General features: G+C 41.3%; 2 protein-coding genes across 6 annotated transcripts in view; both read left to right on the top strand.

The window, feature by feature from the left end:
• Positions 1-10,083, top strand: LOC129836421 (monocarboxylate transporter 9-like). 4 transcript variants are annotated; one of them, XM_055902551.1, is made up of 7 exons: positions 1-473; positions 2,026-2,255; positions 2,446-2,670; positions 4,679-4,822; positions 7,105-7,200; positions 7,599-8,456; positions 8,735-10,083. In XM_055902551.1, exons 2-7 carry the CDS (start codon positions 2,123-2,125, stop codon positions 8,917-8,919), a joined length of 1,641 nt encoding a protein of 546 aa, XP_055758526.1. In that variant the 5' UTR covers positions 1-473; positions 2,026-2,122; the 3' UTR covers positions 8,920-10,083. The 4 variants fall into 4 exon arrangements, with proteins under 4 accessions (XP_055758526.1, XP_055758527.1, XP_055758528.1 ...); XM_055902552.1 differs by having other exon boundaries at positions 6-473; positions 2,210-2,255; XM_055902553.1 differs by lacking the exon at positions 2,026-2,255 and having other exon boundaries at positions 11-473.
• Positions 10,084-10,187: 104 nt separating this feature from the next.
• LOC129836420 (protein FAM13B-like) overlaps positions 10,188-12,946 on the top strand; it is a 59,358-nt gene continuing 56,599 nt past the window's right edge. For both annotated transcript variants that reach the window (XM_055902548.1, XM_055902547.1), the window contains exon 1: positions 10,188-11,361. In XM_055902548.1, coding sequence (XP_055758523.1) covers positions 11,332-11,361 — 30 coding nt within the window. In that variant the 5' untranslated portion in view covers positions 10,188-11,331. The remainder of the gene's footprint in view (positions 11,362-12,946) is intronic.

Below are 12,946 nucleotides of genomic sequence, written 5' to 3'. Positions count from 1 at the left end.
CAGTCGAAGAAACGTTTACATGGTTCCCACCCCACCTATGACCAGTATTACCATGAATTGATAGGGCTTCTCAGTTGTGTGTACTCTGTGGCAATGGGGAGCAGTGCGTATTGTTTTCTATAGCTTCACACAGTCGCGCATGATGAAGAGGCAGCAGAGTTTTCTCAACGTAGGTAGCGGGCGTATAAAGCCCGACCAGCAAAAACAGCTTTAAACCGGTTTGTTCTCCGGCAAATAAACCGTATAAAACGGATACTGTACGCGTAGAGCTTCTGGCACCCGGGTCTGCTCACATTTTAGATATAGCCTTGCGGAAGCTCGGCATCTGCATGTGATGTCTGTTAATTAAAAAATATATATATTTAGATTCTATACAAATAGTTATTATAGGGTGACCATCCTTCATGGCAATTCCCTGTTGTCGAACGCACCCTTATCCTGCAGTTGTGCATGTGGCTGTTGTTGATGTTGAGGTAAGTCGCATGTATTTCCTCTTGTTAATAAAATAACAGTAGGCTACTACATCACAACATTATAGCATAGCAGGCCTATGGCTAGATACAGCATTATATATTTTTTTTGGCTATGTGTAATGGGTGACGAATATCAGTGTAGTTCCTTTGTTGCAGATAAAACCCATATTGTTTCATGAAGAAAATAGGTAGCTACACTACATGTGTATATGGACACTTGATCATCGAACGTCTCATTCCAAAATCATGGGCATTAAAATGGAGTTTGTCCCCGCTTTGCTGCTATAACAACCTCCACTCTTATGGGAAGGCTTTCCACTAAATGTTGGAAGATTGCTGTGAGAACTTGCTTCCATTCAGCCACAAGAGCATTAGAGGTCGGGCACTGATGTTGGGCGATTATGCCTGGCTCGCAGTCGGCATTCCAATTCATCCCAAAGATGTTCGATGGAGTTGAGGTCAGGGCTCTGTGCAGTCAAGTTCTTCCACACTGATCTCAATAAACCATTTCTGTATGTATTATGTGTGCACGCGGGCATTGTCATGCTGAAACAGGAAAGGGCCTTCCCCAAACTTTGCCACAAAGTTGGAGGCACAGAATCGTCTAGCATGTCATTGTATGCTGTAGCGTTAAGATTTCCCTTCACTGGAACTAAGGGGCCTAGCCCAAACCATGAAATATAGCCCCAGACCATTTTTCCTCCTCCACCAAACTTTACAGTTGGCACTGCATTGGGGCATGTGGTGTTCTCCTGGCATCCGCCAAAGCCAGATTCGTCCGTCGGACTGCCAGATAGTGAAGCGTGAGTTATCACTCCAGAGTGAGTTTCCACTACTCCAGAATCCAATGTCGGTGAGCTTTACACCACTCCAGCCGAAACTTGGCATTGCACATGGTGATCTTAGGCTTGTGTGCGGCTGCTTGGCCAAGGAATCCCATTTCAAGAAGCTCCCGAAAAGTTATCGTGCTGACGTTGCATCTAGAGGCAGTTTGGAACTTGGTAGTGAGTGTTGCAACCAAGGACAGACCATTTTTACAGCTATTCACTTCAGGACTAGGCTATCCCGTTCTGTGAGCTTGTGTGGCCTACCACTTCGCGACTGAGTCGTTGTTACTTCTAGACGTTTCCACTTCACCATAACAGCACTTACAGTTGACCGGGGCAGCTCGAGCAGGGTAGAAATTTGAGGAACTGACTTGTTGGAAAGGTGGCATCCTATGACGGTGCCACGTTGAAAGTCACTGAGCTCTTCAGTAAGGCCATTCTACTTCCAATGTTTGGTGATTGCATGGCTGTGTACTTGATTTTATACACCTGTAAGCAACAGGCGTGGCTGGAATAGCCAAATCAACTAATTTGAAGCGGTGTCCACATACTTTTGTGTATATAGGGTATGTGTAGATGGCATGGTGTTCCTCCATATAATGGTGTTTAGCCTACCTGCAAATTGATAGATGCACAACTTTTACTTTTAAAAACTCATAGGTAGAAGAGTGGATGCTGCAGTAGTGCTCATATGAATGGTGATTTTTATTTCTTATTCTTGTTAGCACTGGAAAGCGTGGGCGTCTAAAAGTTCAGTGTTTCGTGCCAGAACTGAGGGGAGATAGGCAAAAGGCAGGTTAAAGTAGAAGGTAGGCAGTCCAGATGCCAAACTCCCCTCCAAGGTGTGGTCTTTGTGATGGCACAACATGGTCAGCGCAGGATGAGAAGGTTACACTCTGTTTTAAACAGATGACCTGCCTGGTAGACCAAACAAGAGCAGCATCAACATCAAGACGTGAGTGTTTATTTGGCATTTATCTACGACTTTAGAAAGTAGCTTAGGACATTTATCATTTGTCTCCAAACTTGCTTGTGATTTATTTTGTCTGTAGTTTCATGCATTTGGTAAATTGCAATGTTTCATTGCTTTTCCATTCCACCTGTGCTTTTAACACTTTTTTGCTTTTTATTTCCTGTTGCCCCAGGAACCCTCCCGGTTGACAGCATGAATCTTCAGAGCTCAAAGAATGTGCTGGATGGAGGTTGGGGATGGGTCATTGTTGTGGCCTGCTCCATGGCCCAGTTCCTGGCCTACGGCTCCCCCCAGTCCGTGGGCGTCCTGTACCCGCAGTGGCTCCACGCCTTCCAGGAGGGGAAAGGCATGACAGCCTGGGTTGGCTCCCTGGTCTCTGGAGTGGGACTCATAGCCAGTAAGTATTCTTCAAACACCTTTCTTTCTTTATTTAGATACTGTATGGGTATAGGCTAATGCTCTCATCCAAAGACAGGGTATACCTTCAGAGCTCACTGTTCTGTGACTTTACTCATAATGCCACCATCGTTGTATGTGTTTATAGATATGGTATTTTAGTTAGTTGATTTTTATTTTATTTAAATAAATAACAATTGTGAAGTTCTGATGCGGAGTTGAATACATCTCTTCAAGCTTTCCATGTTGATTTGCTTGGCATGGCTTTGAATTGATATGCTAAACATCATGTCAGTAGTTAGACCTGAATTGACTTATCAATGCACTTTACAGTTGCAGCTACATTGTCTTGAAATTAGTCTCACCTGGTATGCATGTCTGACATCTGTTGTATAATTAAAAAGCAACTGAAGGCAATAAACAACTTTTCTGGTAGAAAACGGACTATAAACACACACAACGATGTTAGCATTATAGGTAAAGTCACAGACCTGTTATCTTCCCAAGTAATCTTGTTTGGAGGGCAGAGATGGGAAAGATGTATTTTGCCTGGGACATATCAACAGATGTGAAAGTGCAGTGCTGACTTTGTCTGACTTGTCCTAAGTAGATGAAGGGAACTGTGCAATATGGATGCACTTTGTGGTGCTCTTAACACTAAGTTGTGCTTATTGATTTCATCATCTACAAGTTAGCACGGTCATACCTGCAGGAGGAGCACTTAGGGGAGAGGGAGGGAGAGATTCACTGCATGGCTGTCTTAAAGTTGGTTTGAATTATTTTGGCAAAACAGGATCATAGATGGTATATCATGGTCTTGGTTCACCGCCAGGCTAAGCCTCCCTTCATGTTGTCACTTTTTCAAAGAGGTCAGGTAAAAGTCATGACTAGACTGATGGCTCCCAGTACACGTGTGGGGCTTGGCAGCTGAGCTATGCAGCCTTAAACCATGGGCTGTTTTAATTGGTGGTGAAATGGAAAGGAGGGTGAGAGAGGGTTCAATAGGACACCCTCGGGTTTTCAGTGGTCTGACCAGGAATTCAATATGTCTCTGCACAACAAATAGTTTGACAATGCTGAAACAAGTTGTCAATTTTAATGTGCAAAAAACACAAGGACCTATACAAACAGTGCATTGTATAGCTTTGGAAGCAAATCGGATTGGGCTGCATTTGACTTGGCATGATGCTAAAGAAACATAGCAGTCTTTAATAAATTGGCAGCAGATGATAACATCTTCCAAAGCTTGGCCCAAGTCCTCGCTTCTGTCCACTGAAGGATCCAATTTGTCCTAACTAGACCTCTATTTCCCTTGTTTGAAATACACAGCCAGAACTTTTTACTGTCCCCCCTAAAAGGTCCATCAATCAGGATAGAAGTGGTCCCATTTGCCATAAATAGATATATTTCTGTAACTCTGTGTGCTTTTAAATTTGTTATGCTGTGAGGATGATGAATGAGCATCAAACGCTGTCCTTTTCCCTGACCCTTAACCTCTGCTCAGGTGTCTAATAACTAGCTAGTGCTGCATTTAGGCCTCAGGGGAAATGTGAGGAGAACAAGTAGAGTCACAAACATAGCCAACCACACGCCTATGGCAGAGGCTAAAGAGCACAGATGAACACACTGTCCTAAATAGGGACCATAAAAAAGTGACAATTATAAGGTCAAAATAATATCAGGGCAGAAAAGGGGACCATGTTACAAGGTTAGTGTTGATACAGTACATCATGTTTCCCTGCCATTAAATAACCCCACATGTACAGTACACTTTGACTGGGATCACTTTCCTTTTGGTCAGTTTTTTATTGTTTAGTAAATTCATCTTGCTTACACCACATGGATCCTGAAAGCACCATATTAATTCCATCTTATGTCTTTGTTTGTGTCATCACATTTTTGCTCCTCCCTAAGTCTCTGCGCTTATTCAGCAACGTACACTCAACTCTTCCACACACACACACACACAATTAATTCACACTTCCTCTCTGTCCTGTGTTCTTCCCCAGGTCCGGTCTGCAGTGCCTGTGTGGATAACTTTGGGGCGCGCCCTGTGACCATCTTCAGTGGGGTCATGGTGGCAGGGGGCCTGATGCTCAGTGCCTTCGCCCCTAACGTCCAGTTCCTCATCTTCTCTTACGGGATCGTCGTCGGTAAGTGAGAACCTTATGGTGATCTTTTACTGCTGAAGCAGATCTGCGGTTTGTATGGGCCACTATTAGATATCGCTAGGTATTAGCTAGGTAGCCATTTGTTGTTCACCTATTAAAATTGAACTTCAGTTCATGAAAAGAAATAGCTAGCCAGCTACTAGACCCTGTTGCCCAAAGCTAAAGTTATAAGCAGCCAGCTAGATTCATGAGCCTCGACCGGACCAGGTTGTGAAGCTAGCCACAAGTGGACTTTGCGTTTGGCCTTCAAAATAAAAGTATGTCATCGACAGTGACTCAAATACATATAGAAGAATTATACCATAATTGAATAGATCATGCTAAACAAGGTTGGAATGTTATATAAAATCAACAAAAGACAATAATTTGTTAATTTGACAAAAATCTGTTGAAATCACAATGGATGTACTAGACTTTAGAATTGCATTGGGGGCATACTTATTTCATTGTACAGCCTTACCTATGGATTGTGGATCAATGACATGGGATGTCAGTCTACTAGTGACACACAGAGAACATTAGCGTCTTAGTTCTTATTGTGGGACTGAAACAACTGTGAATTAAGCCACATTTATTGTCAACCTATGTGTATTGAACACTATTCCAGAGGAAAAACAATATTGCGTGGATGTTTTGGAGTTTGATAACTCTGAGGAGGACGTTGTGAAAAAATATCTTGGGTATTGAGAAGACTGATACCCCATTTCATTGTTCCCCAATCCTTAGGTAAAGTTGTACAGTGCAATATGAATGTCAATACACACAATAGGCTGACTAGGGAGGTGATTTCACACATTCAAAGTGCCGTGATAAGAGCTACAATGCTAATAATTACGTAAACTCTAAACAGTTGTGTTCTGTGGGTGTCGCTGAGTAGACTGATACCCCATTTCATTACTTCATATTCCAACCTTGTTTAACATTATCTAGTCTAAATATGGCATGATTCCACCAATTGTAACCTTCTGCATCACTTTAAAATATGTCTTTTATCTGGAAGGCAATCCGAAATTCCACTATTGTGCCTAATCCTTATTGTGGCTAGCTTCACAACCTGGTCCGGTTGAGCCTCATGAAGCTAGCTGGCTGCTTATAATTTTAGCTTTTGGCAACAGGGTTTAGTAGCTGGCTAGCTATTTCTTTTCATGAACTGAAGTTCATTTTCAATAGGCGAACAACAAGTGGCTAGCTAGGTACCAAGCTAAAGCTAGCTAGCTACCCCAGAAGTTGCGGTCCAGCACAACATTCTACAGTAGAACAGTGTTATTTTGACATGTCAAATAGTGTTATTTGACGTGTATCTTTTTTGACACGAAAAGACCCAAATGGCGTTCCATAGAAGGGAACTGTTTTTAACTCACTATAAATATTACACAATAACCAGTCTTTCACTGATAGATCAGACAACTTCCTCAGAGATAAGAATTAACACATAAAGAATTATGTTGGAGCTGTAAGTGAATAGGTTCATGACTATGCTCGAGCACACATACACTGAGGGTATGTGTAGAACAGAGGGGGCTGGTAGGGGAGGACGGGCTCATTGTATTGTCTGGAATGGCATACATAGAATGAGTGGTTTCCATATGTTTGATTTGTTTGCTACTGTTCCATTAATCCCATTCCAGCCATTACAATGAGCCTGCCCTCCTATTGTTCCTCCCACCAGCCTCCTCTGGTGTTGAATGAGGGTATATGTAGGATGTATTCAGAGATATAAAACAAGGCAGAGTCAGATGCCTCTGGTGCCCCCCAAATAGTTTGACGGCCCCATTACAGCCCCTTATCTAACACCCAGTGACAACTGTTCCATGCTGATGGGATAGAGCCCAATAGACTGCCACTGTCAACACTGCCTGTGGCATTGACCTGAGAGCGAGGCCATGCATATTTGAAGAAAGGCGTCTATTTTCAGACCGTAAGGCTCAGTACCCACCCCTCACCCTCGTCATCCTTTGTGGATCAAATTACCAGAGTCTCTTGAGGTGATTTTACGCAAGACAAAAGTGATTTGTGTTGTGAATAATATGTAACGACTTTATCGAGAGCAACAGAGAGCAACAGATTTTCAACATGGTGAATTTATTGCAGTACATGACCAAGATGGCCTTAGTCAGAGTTTTACATTTTAAGGTACACAGTTTACTGTGCAAGGCTTTGTTCAGAACGTTAAATATATTCTTCATCGTGGTTAAGGTACTGTAGCTAAATGCTCCTCTACAATGTGCTAATAAAATTACCTCTGCTGTTTTTGTTGTCCGCAGGTCTTGGCTGCGGTCTTGTCTATGCTGCCACATTGACCATCACCTGTCAGTACTTTGACAAGAGACGTGGCCTCGCCCTCGGCATAGTCACCACAGGTACCTCAGCCTCCCTCTGCGCTTACTGGGTTCACACCAAGTCTCCATGCTCAGTTCTTTCTTGTTTCAGAAGATGGAAGTCTTGGAATGCCAAGGTAAACATTCTAGTCTAAAAACAGTGCAGCCTTGTGGTTAGGGAAGTGGACTGGTGACAAGGAGAACACTGGGAATACAACGCAGTTCTGGGGCATTCTGTTTTTGTCCCTTTGAGGAAAACACATTCAAATCTGAAGTGAAATTGCCTTAGAGAATATCCAGCAGTATCAATGGAGAACAGGGAGGGTAGCTTTAGGCAAAGATGTGCCACTAAGCAAAGCTTTTATTGAATGAATATAAATGTATTTCTAATGGATTATTCTTGGAATGCCAACACTAAATCATTCCTTTCTCTCATTTAGGCACAAGTGTGGGAGGGTTCCTCTATGCCACAGCTCAGAATGAACTGATTCTTCTCTTTGACCTGGACGGCTGCCTGCTGATCATCGGGGCCTTGGCCCTCAACCTCATGGCCTGTGCCGGCTTCATGAGGCCTCTGAACATGCCTGCCTACTACCTCAAACAAAAGGCTGCTCTGGAGCGCACAGAGGAGCAGCTCTTTGAGAACCCGCCTGCTGACAACCTCAAGACTACACCAGGCAACGGCGAGAGAACCTTGACGGTCAAGGATCTCCTGATCATCATTGACGCCAAAGACATCACCACAACTAACAAAAAAGGGGGCTTCATGGCAGGTTCAGCCATTGTGAAAATTATCAAGGAGAAGCGTCAGGCCTACTCAAAGTACATGCACTCCACAGCTGACTTCCTGCACGACAGAAACTTCATGGCCCTTTGCATCGCCATCTTCCTGTTCAGCCTGGGAGCCTTCCCTCCAGTCCTCTTCATGGAGGACGTGGCCCAGAGTGAGGGCCTCATCGATGAGGTCAGCATCATCCCCTTGGTCTCCATTGTAGCAGTCACTGCCGGCATGGGCAAGCTGACCCTGGGCATACTAGCAGACGTGAGGTGGATCAACAGTCTGTTCCTGTACGCCTTCACCCTGCTGGGGACTGGGGCGGCCCTTCTGCTCATCCCAATCTCCAAGAGCTATGTAGGCCTGCAGATCCTCTCAGCTGTGGTGGGCTTCTTCTCTGGGAACTGGTCCCTAACATCATACATCACCACCAAGATCGTGGGGCTGGACAAACTGACCCAAGCCCATGGGATCCTCATGTTCTTCGGTGGATTCGGGATTGTGCTCGGGCCCCCTGTTGTTGGTAAGAAAGATCCCACTTCTGACACCTTTGGTCAACATCATTGCGGAGTGTGTGTGGTCCTGATTTAGTTTTTAGTTTAGAAATGGTACAGGTTCATATTCATGCTTTTACAGAGATTCACTCTGCCAAATGTCAAAACATTTTACAGATTGTCATCTTAATGTGTGAGTGAGAATGTTGAACTCAATGTTTGCCTTTAGCTAGTGTTTAGCTGACTCATGCTTTGTCGAGAGATTGTTTCTAATTAAAACCTTTTTTTTTTTTGTTTTTTGTTCAAGGGTGCTTTTTTGACTGGACCCAGTCCTATGACCTGGCCTTTTACTTCAGTGGAGGCTCTGTGCTCCTGGGTGGGGTCACGCTCTTTCTCTGTGCTCTGCCCTGGTGGGACAAAAAGAAGGCTGATATCGACAGGTTCGACATTCAGTACACCAGCAACTGTGACAAAGTTGCCTCTGTAGCCTGAACACCAACTTTCACATCAACCTTGCTCTCCAGTGTTCCCAGGAATTTTTGCTGATAAATGTTATACCCTTCAAGAGGTTGTTGAGAAGTATTCCTAGTGCCAGATTTCACATACCTGAGAAGAGTATTGAAGTAGAGTAGGCCTTTTCTTTACATCTTTAGTGTTTTTAAGACTTCTTACATTATACTACAGAATTTTGAAAGATACCTATGTTGAACATTTTAATTACGGTCTCATTTTAAGAGGCCTATTCAACAAAATGTTTTTTAAACAAATTAAGCTGTTTTTTTACATTTCCGGATCTTTATTGGGCTCAAATGGAAAATACTTGTCTACTTTGCCTGTGAGAATTTACCAGGTATTTCCTCAAGGGAAAAATACAGGGATTGGAGAGAAAAAAACGAGGGAATGCACTCTTTTTAATTCTAACCGAACAAACTGTTTGTTTTTATCTTACCAAAGCACCAGGTTGGTGGATGCCTGTCAACACGTTATGCCTGATGAATACAAGCCTTGCTTTTAAAGGATGGATAGATCTTGATTTTAAATTCATTGGCATTGTGCTGTATTTTACTTGTACTCTCCAAACGTGTTTGTTTGAGTTCGGGAGGTACTGAACACCTCATTTTGTCTTGACCTGACGAAGAACTTGCTCAAAAATATGCTGTGCAAATACCAGAGACTGTACCGGAATAAAGCCCAGTTCCTCTAATGCATGCTGGTTCTGTGTGGCATGACCGGTTTCCTGCATTTGTTCAGCAGGCTGGTTAAAATCTTGTTTTTCTGTCTGTGGGTTTTGTTTTTTAATAGCACTATATTTTGTAGTTATGATTTTATATTTTTAAAGAATTTAATGATTGTGATTCCCGCTTTGTTAGTCACTTGAACATCTGATTTTTGTATGTAAACTGTACCACAATATATAATAATATTGTTTTATTCTCAGTCAAGCGTCGTTGTAGAAGTATTTACAGGGTATAAAATACAAAATATATGTGATCCAAAAAGGCTAGAAACAGTGGAGCTGTCACTTTTTATATGATGTTGAACCACTTTCTTCTTATTTTTTTAATGTGTTACAGATTTATGTTTGCAATATTTCTCTTCTATTTTGTTATTTTCAACAAAAGTGCCAATACAATTAAATTCAATATTGTGATTCTGGATGTGTTTTAAATGCTGTCTGACTAACATAAAATATGATTCACTGAAGACTTCTCTTGACTTCAGCACATGTGGTGAACATTTTGGTGAGGGAGCACTACTTGGAAAGTTTGACATAATTCAGTCATTTGGCAGTACACCATCCTCCCACTAAAAAACTTTGCATCATCTCAGTGGAACTGAAAAAATATATAAATGCAACAATTTTAAGGATTTTACTGAGTTCCAGTTCATATAAGGAAATCAGTCAATTGAAATACATTCATTAGGCCCTAATCTACATGACTGGGAATACATATACTGTATGCATCTGTTGGTCACATTCATACAAAAAAAGGTAGGGGAGTGGATCAGAAAACCAGCCAGTATCTGGTGTGACCACCATTTGCCTCATGCAGCACGACATCTACTTCGCATAGAGTTGATCAGGCTGTTGATTGTGGAATGTTGTCCCACTCCTCTTCAATGGCTGTGTGAATTTGCTGGATATTGGCAGGAACTGGAACGCGGTCGTACACTTCGATCCAGAGCATCCCAAACATGCTCAATGGGTGACATGTCTGTGAGTATGCAGGCCTCCCTTAAAACTTGAGACATCTGTGACATTGTGCTGTGTGACAAAACCGCACATTTTAGAGTGGCCTAGTGTCCCCAGCACAAGGTGAACATCTGTAATGATCATGCTGTTTAATCAGCTTCTTCATATGCCACACATGTCAGGTGGATTATCTTGACAAAGGAAAAATGCTCACTAATCGGGATGTGAACAAATTTGTGCACAAAATGTAAGAGAAATAAGCTTTTTGTGTATGGACATTTTCTGGGATCTTTCATTTCACCTCATGAAACATGGGACCAACACTTTACATGTTGCGTTAATATTTTTGCTCATTGTATATTTGGCTACATGGTAGCAGAAAATAAAAAAACAGGTAGTATGCACATGCAGGCCGCCTATAATACCACTACCATGTTTCAGTTAGGAGGAAATTAACCGCATTCTGACTAGGGCGGGAAATTGAATGCACCCTCTGCGGAATCTCCATAGTTACAATACTTGTCACATGACACAAACATGTAAACAGAATACTAGCCAAGGCCTACAGTAAAATATTTCTTATTTCTTTTGCTGTCTGTAAAGCTAGGTATATTTCTTCATATCTGTAAATATACACACGTGCCTCAAATATCAAACTTTTTGATAGATATCGGGAGGAAGAACATTCCAATGAATAAAATCGACTTGAGATGGGAGCAAGTGCATCGATATCTCTCTGTGTAAGTTTGAGTAATTTCTTATTTTACAAGTCCTACAGTGCAATTCAGTATTGGATATAGCTTGTTAGTGAATAAAAGACAGGCAAGCGAAAACTGAATTGTCAGTGAATGCATCAGCCAAATTGGGAATTCTCAGCTAATGTATACCATCTGTTTTACAGGAAATACAGTAAACGTTACGTAACTTCAGACAATTTTCCCATTTGAGCAGACACTTTGTTCCTCAGTTTGTCACTTAATTGTGGAAATCCTCTCTAAAAGTCCTAATTGTGTAGGCTTAATGTTAATTAAGTGCAAGTTAAGCAGTAACCCAGAGAGATTACACTTTAGCATGGCTTTCAATGGCTTGAATAAAGGGTAAAATAATTTTAATTCGATCACTTTTTGACAGCATCCCCTTTGATTTAAATACAACTTTCCATACACGTTTGCCTACGGAAAAAAGTGGTCAGAAAGGGAATTTTTGGGCCTGAATGCCAAACATTCAGGAGGTAAAGGTGCTCAACGTTGAACCATTTTACGTACAAACATACCATGAGACATCCATGTCTTCCTCGCTGGAAAATATAAACAGTTGAGTTTGATATCATTTAAAGTTTACAAACAAGGTTGTCAAACTATTTAATAATTTCTTCAATTATTATACTTTTTTAATAAAAAGTACGACTTTTTTAACCATAAAGCTGCAATATGTAACTTTTGGGGCTACCCGATCAAATTCACATAGACATTTCAGTTCTAGATATGTCATTCTCGTTGAAATCAAGTCTAAGAAGCGTTAGATCTGTTTTATGTGCGCTGTTTGTATGCTTCCGGTTCTTACGTTTTGTTTTTGCATCTTCTACTTTCGGTTTTGTACAACAACTTCAAACAGCTGAATATGCAATATTTTTGGTCATTGAAAATATATTTCACAGCGGTTTAGATGGTACACTGATTCTATACACCATACTTGCTTGTTTTGTCACATAAACTGAAATAGGCAAACTATTAGTATGTTTGCAACCAGGAAATGGCGGAGCAATTTCTATATAGTACATCTTTAACATCAATTATCTAAAAACGGGTAAACTTTCATATTCGCATATGTTGTAACTTAGACCCTACATTACATCATATGAGGTTTTCGTGTTGTGCCCGCCATTGGTTGACACAACATGCTCTTGAATAAGGGTGGGTGTCATTTCAAACATAAAAATAGAATTCATAGAATAGACCTATCCCTTCAGACCCATACAATTTAACGGGTACACCATTGGATCTCCAACCATCTTTGTGGTACCATTTACAACATATGTAAATATGAAAAAAACATCTGAGTTTACGCGTTTTCAAGTAATTAACATTTCAGGTTAACATTTTTATCTGAATTTGATATATAATTTTTTTAATTCAAGAAATTATACAAATCGTTTGACAACCCTGTTTGTAAGATTTTAAATGATAGAAATCTCAACCGTTTATCTTTTCCAGTGAGGAAGACATGGATGTCTCATGGTATGGTAGGGTTTATATCAAAAAGTGATTGAATTCAAATGGATTTACCCCAAATTAAAAATGAGGAGTTACAATTGTGGATTGGCCT

The sequence above is a fragment of the Salvelinus fontinalis genome, chromosome 37 (assembly GCF_029448725.1).
Source record: "Salvelinus fontinalis isolate EN_2023a chromosome 37, ASM2944872v1, whole genome shotgun sequence".
Taxonomy (NCBI): Eukaryota; Metazoa; Chordata; class Actinopteri; order Salmoniformes; family Salmonidae; genus Salvelinus; species Salvelinus fontinalis.
Note: the sequence above shows the minus strand (reverse complement) of the source record. Positions and strands in the feature narration are given on the sequence as shown.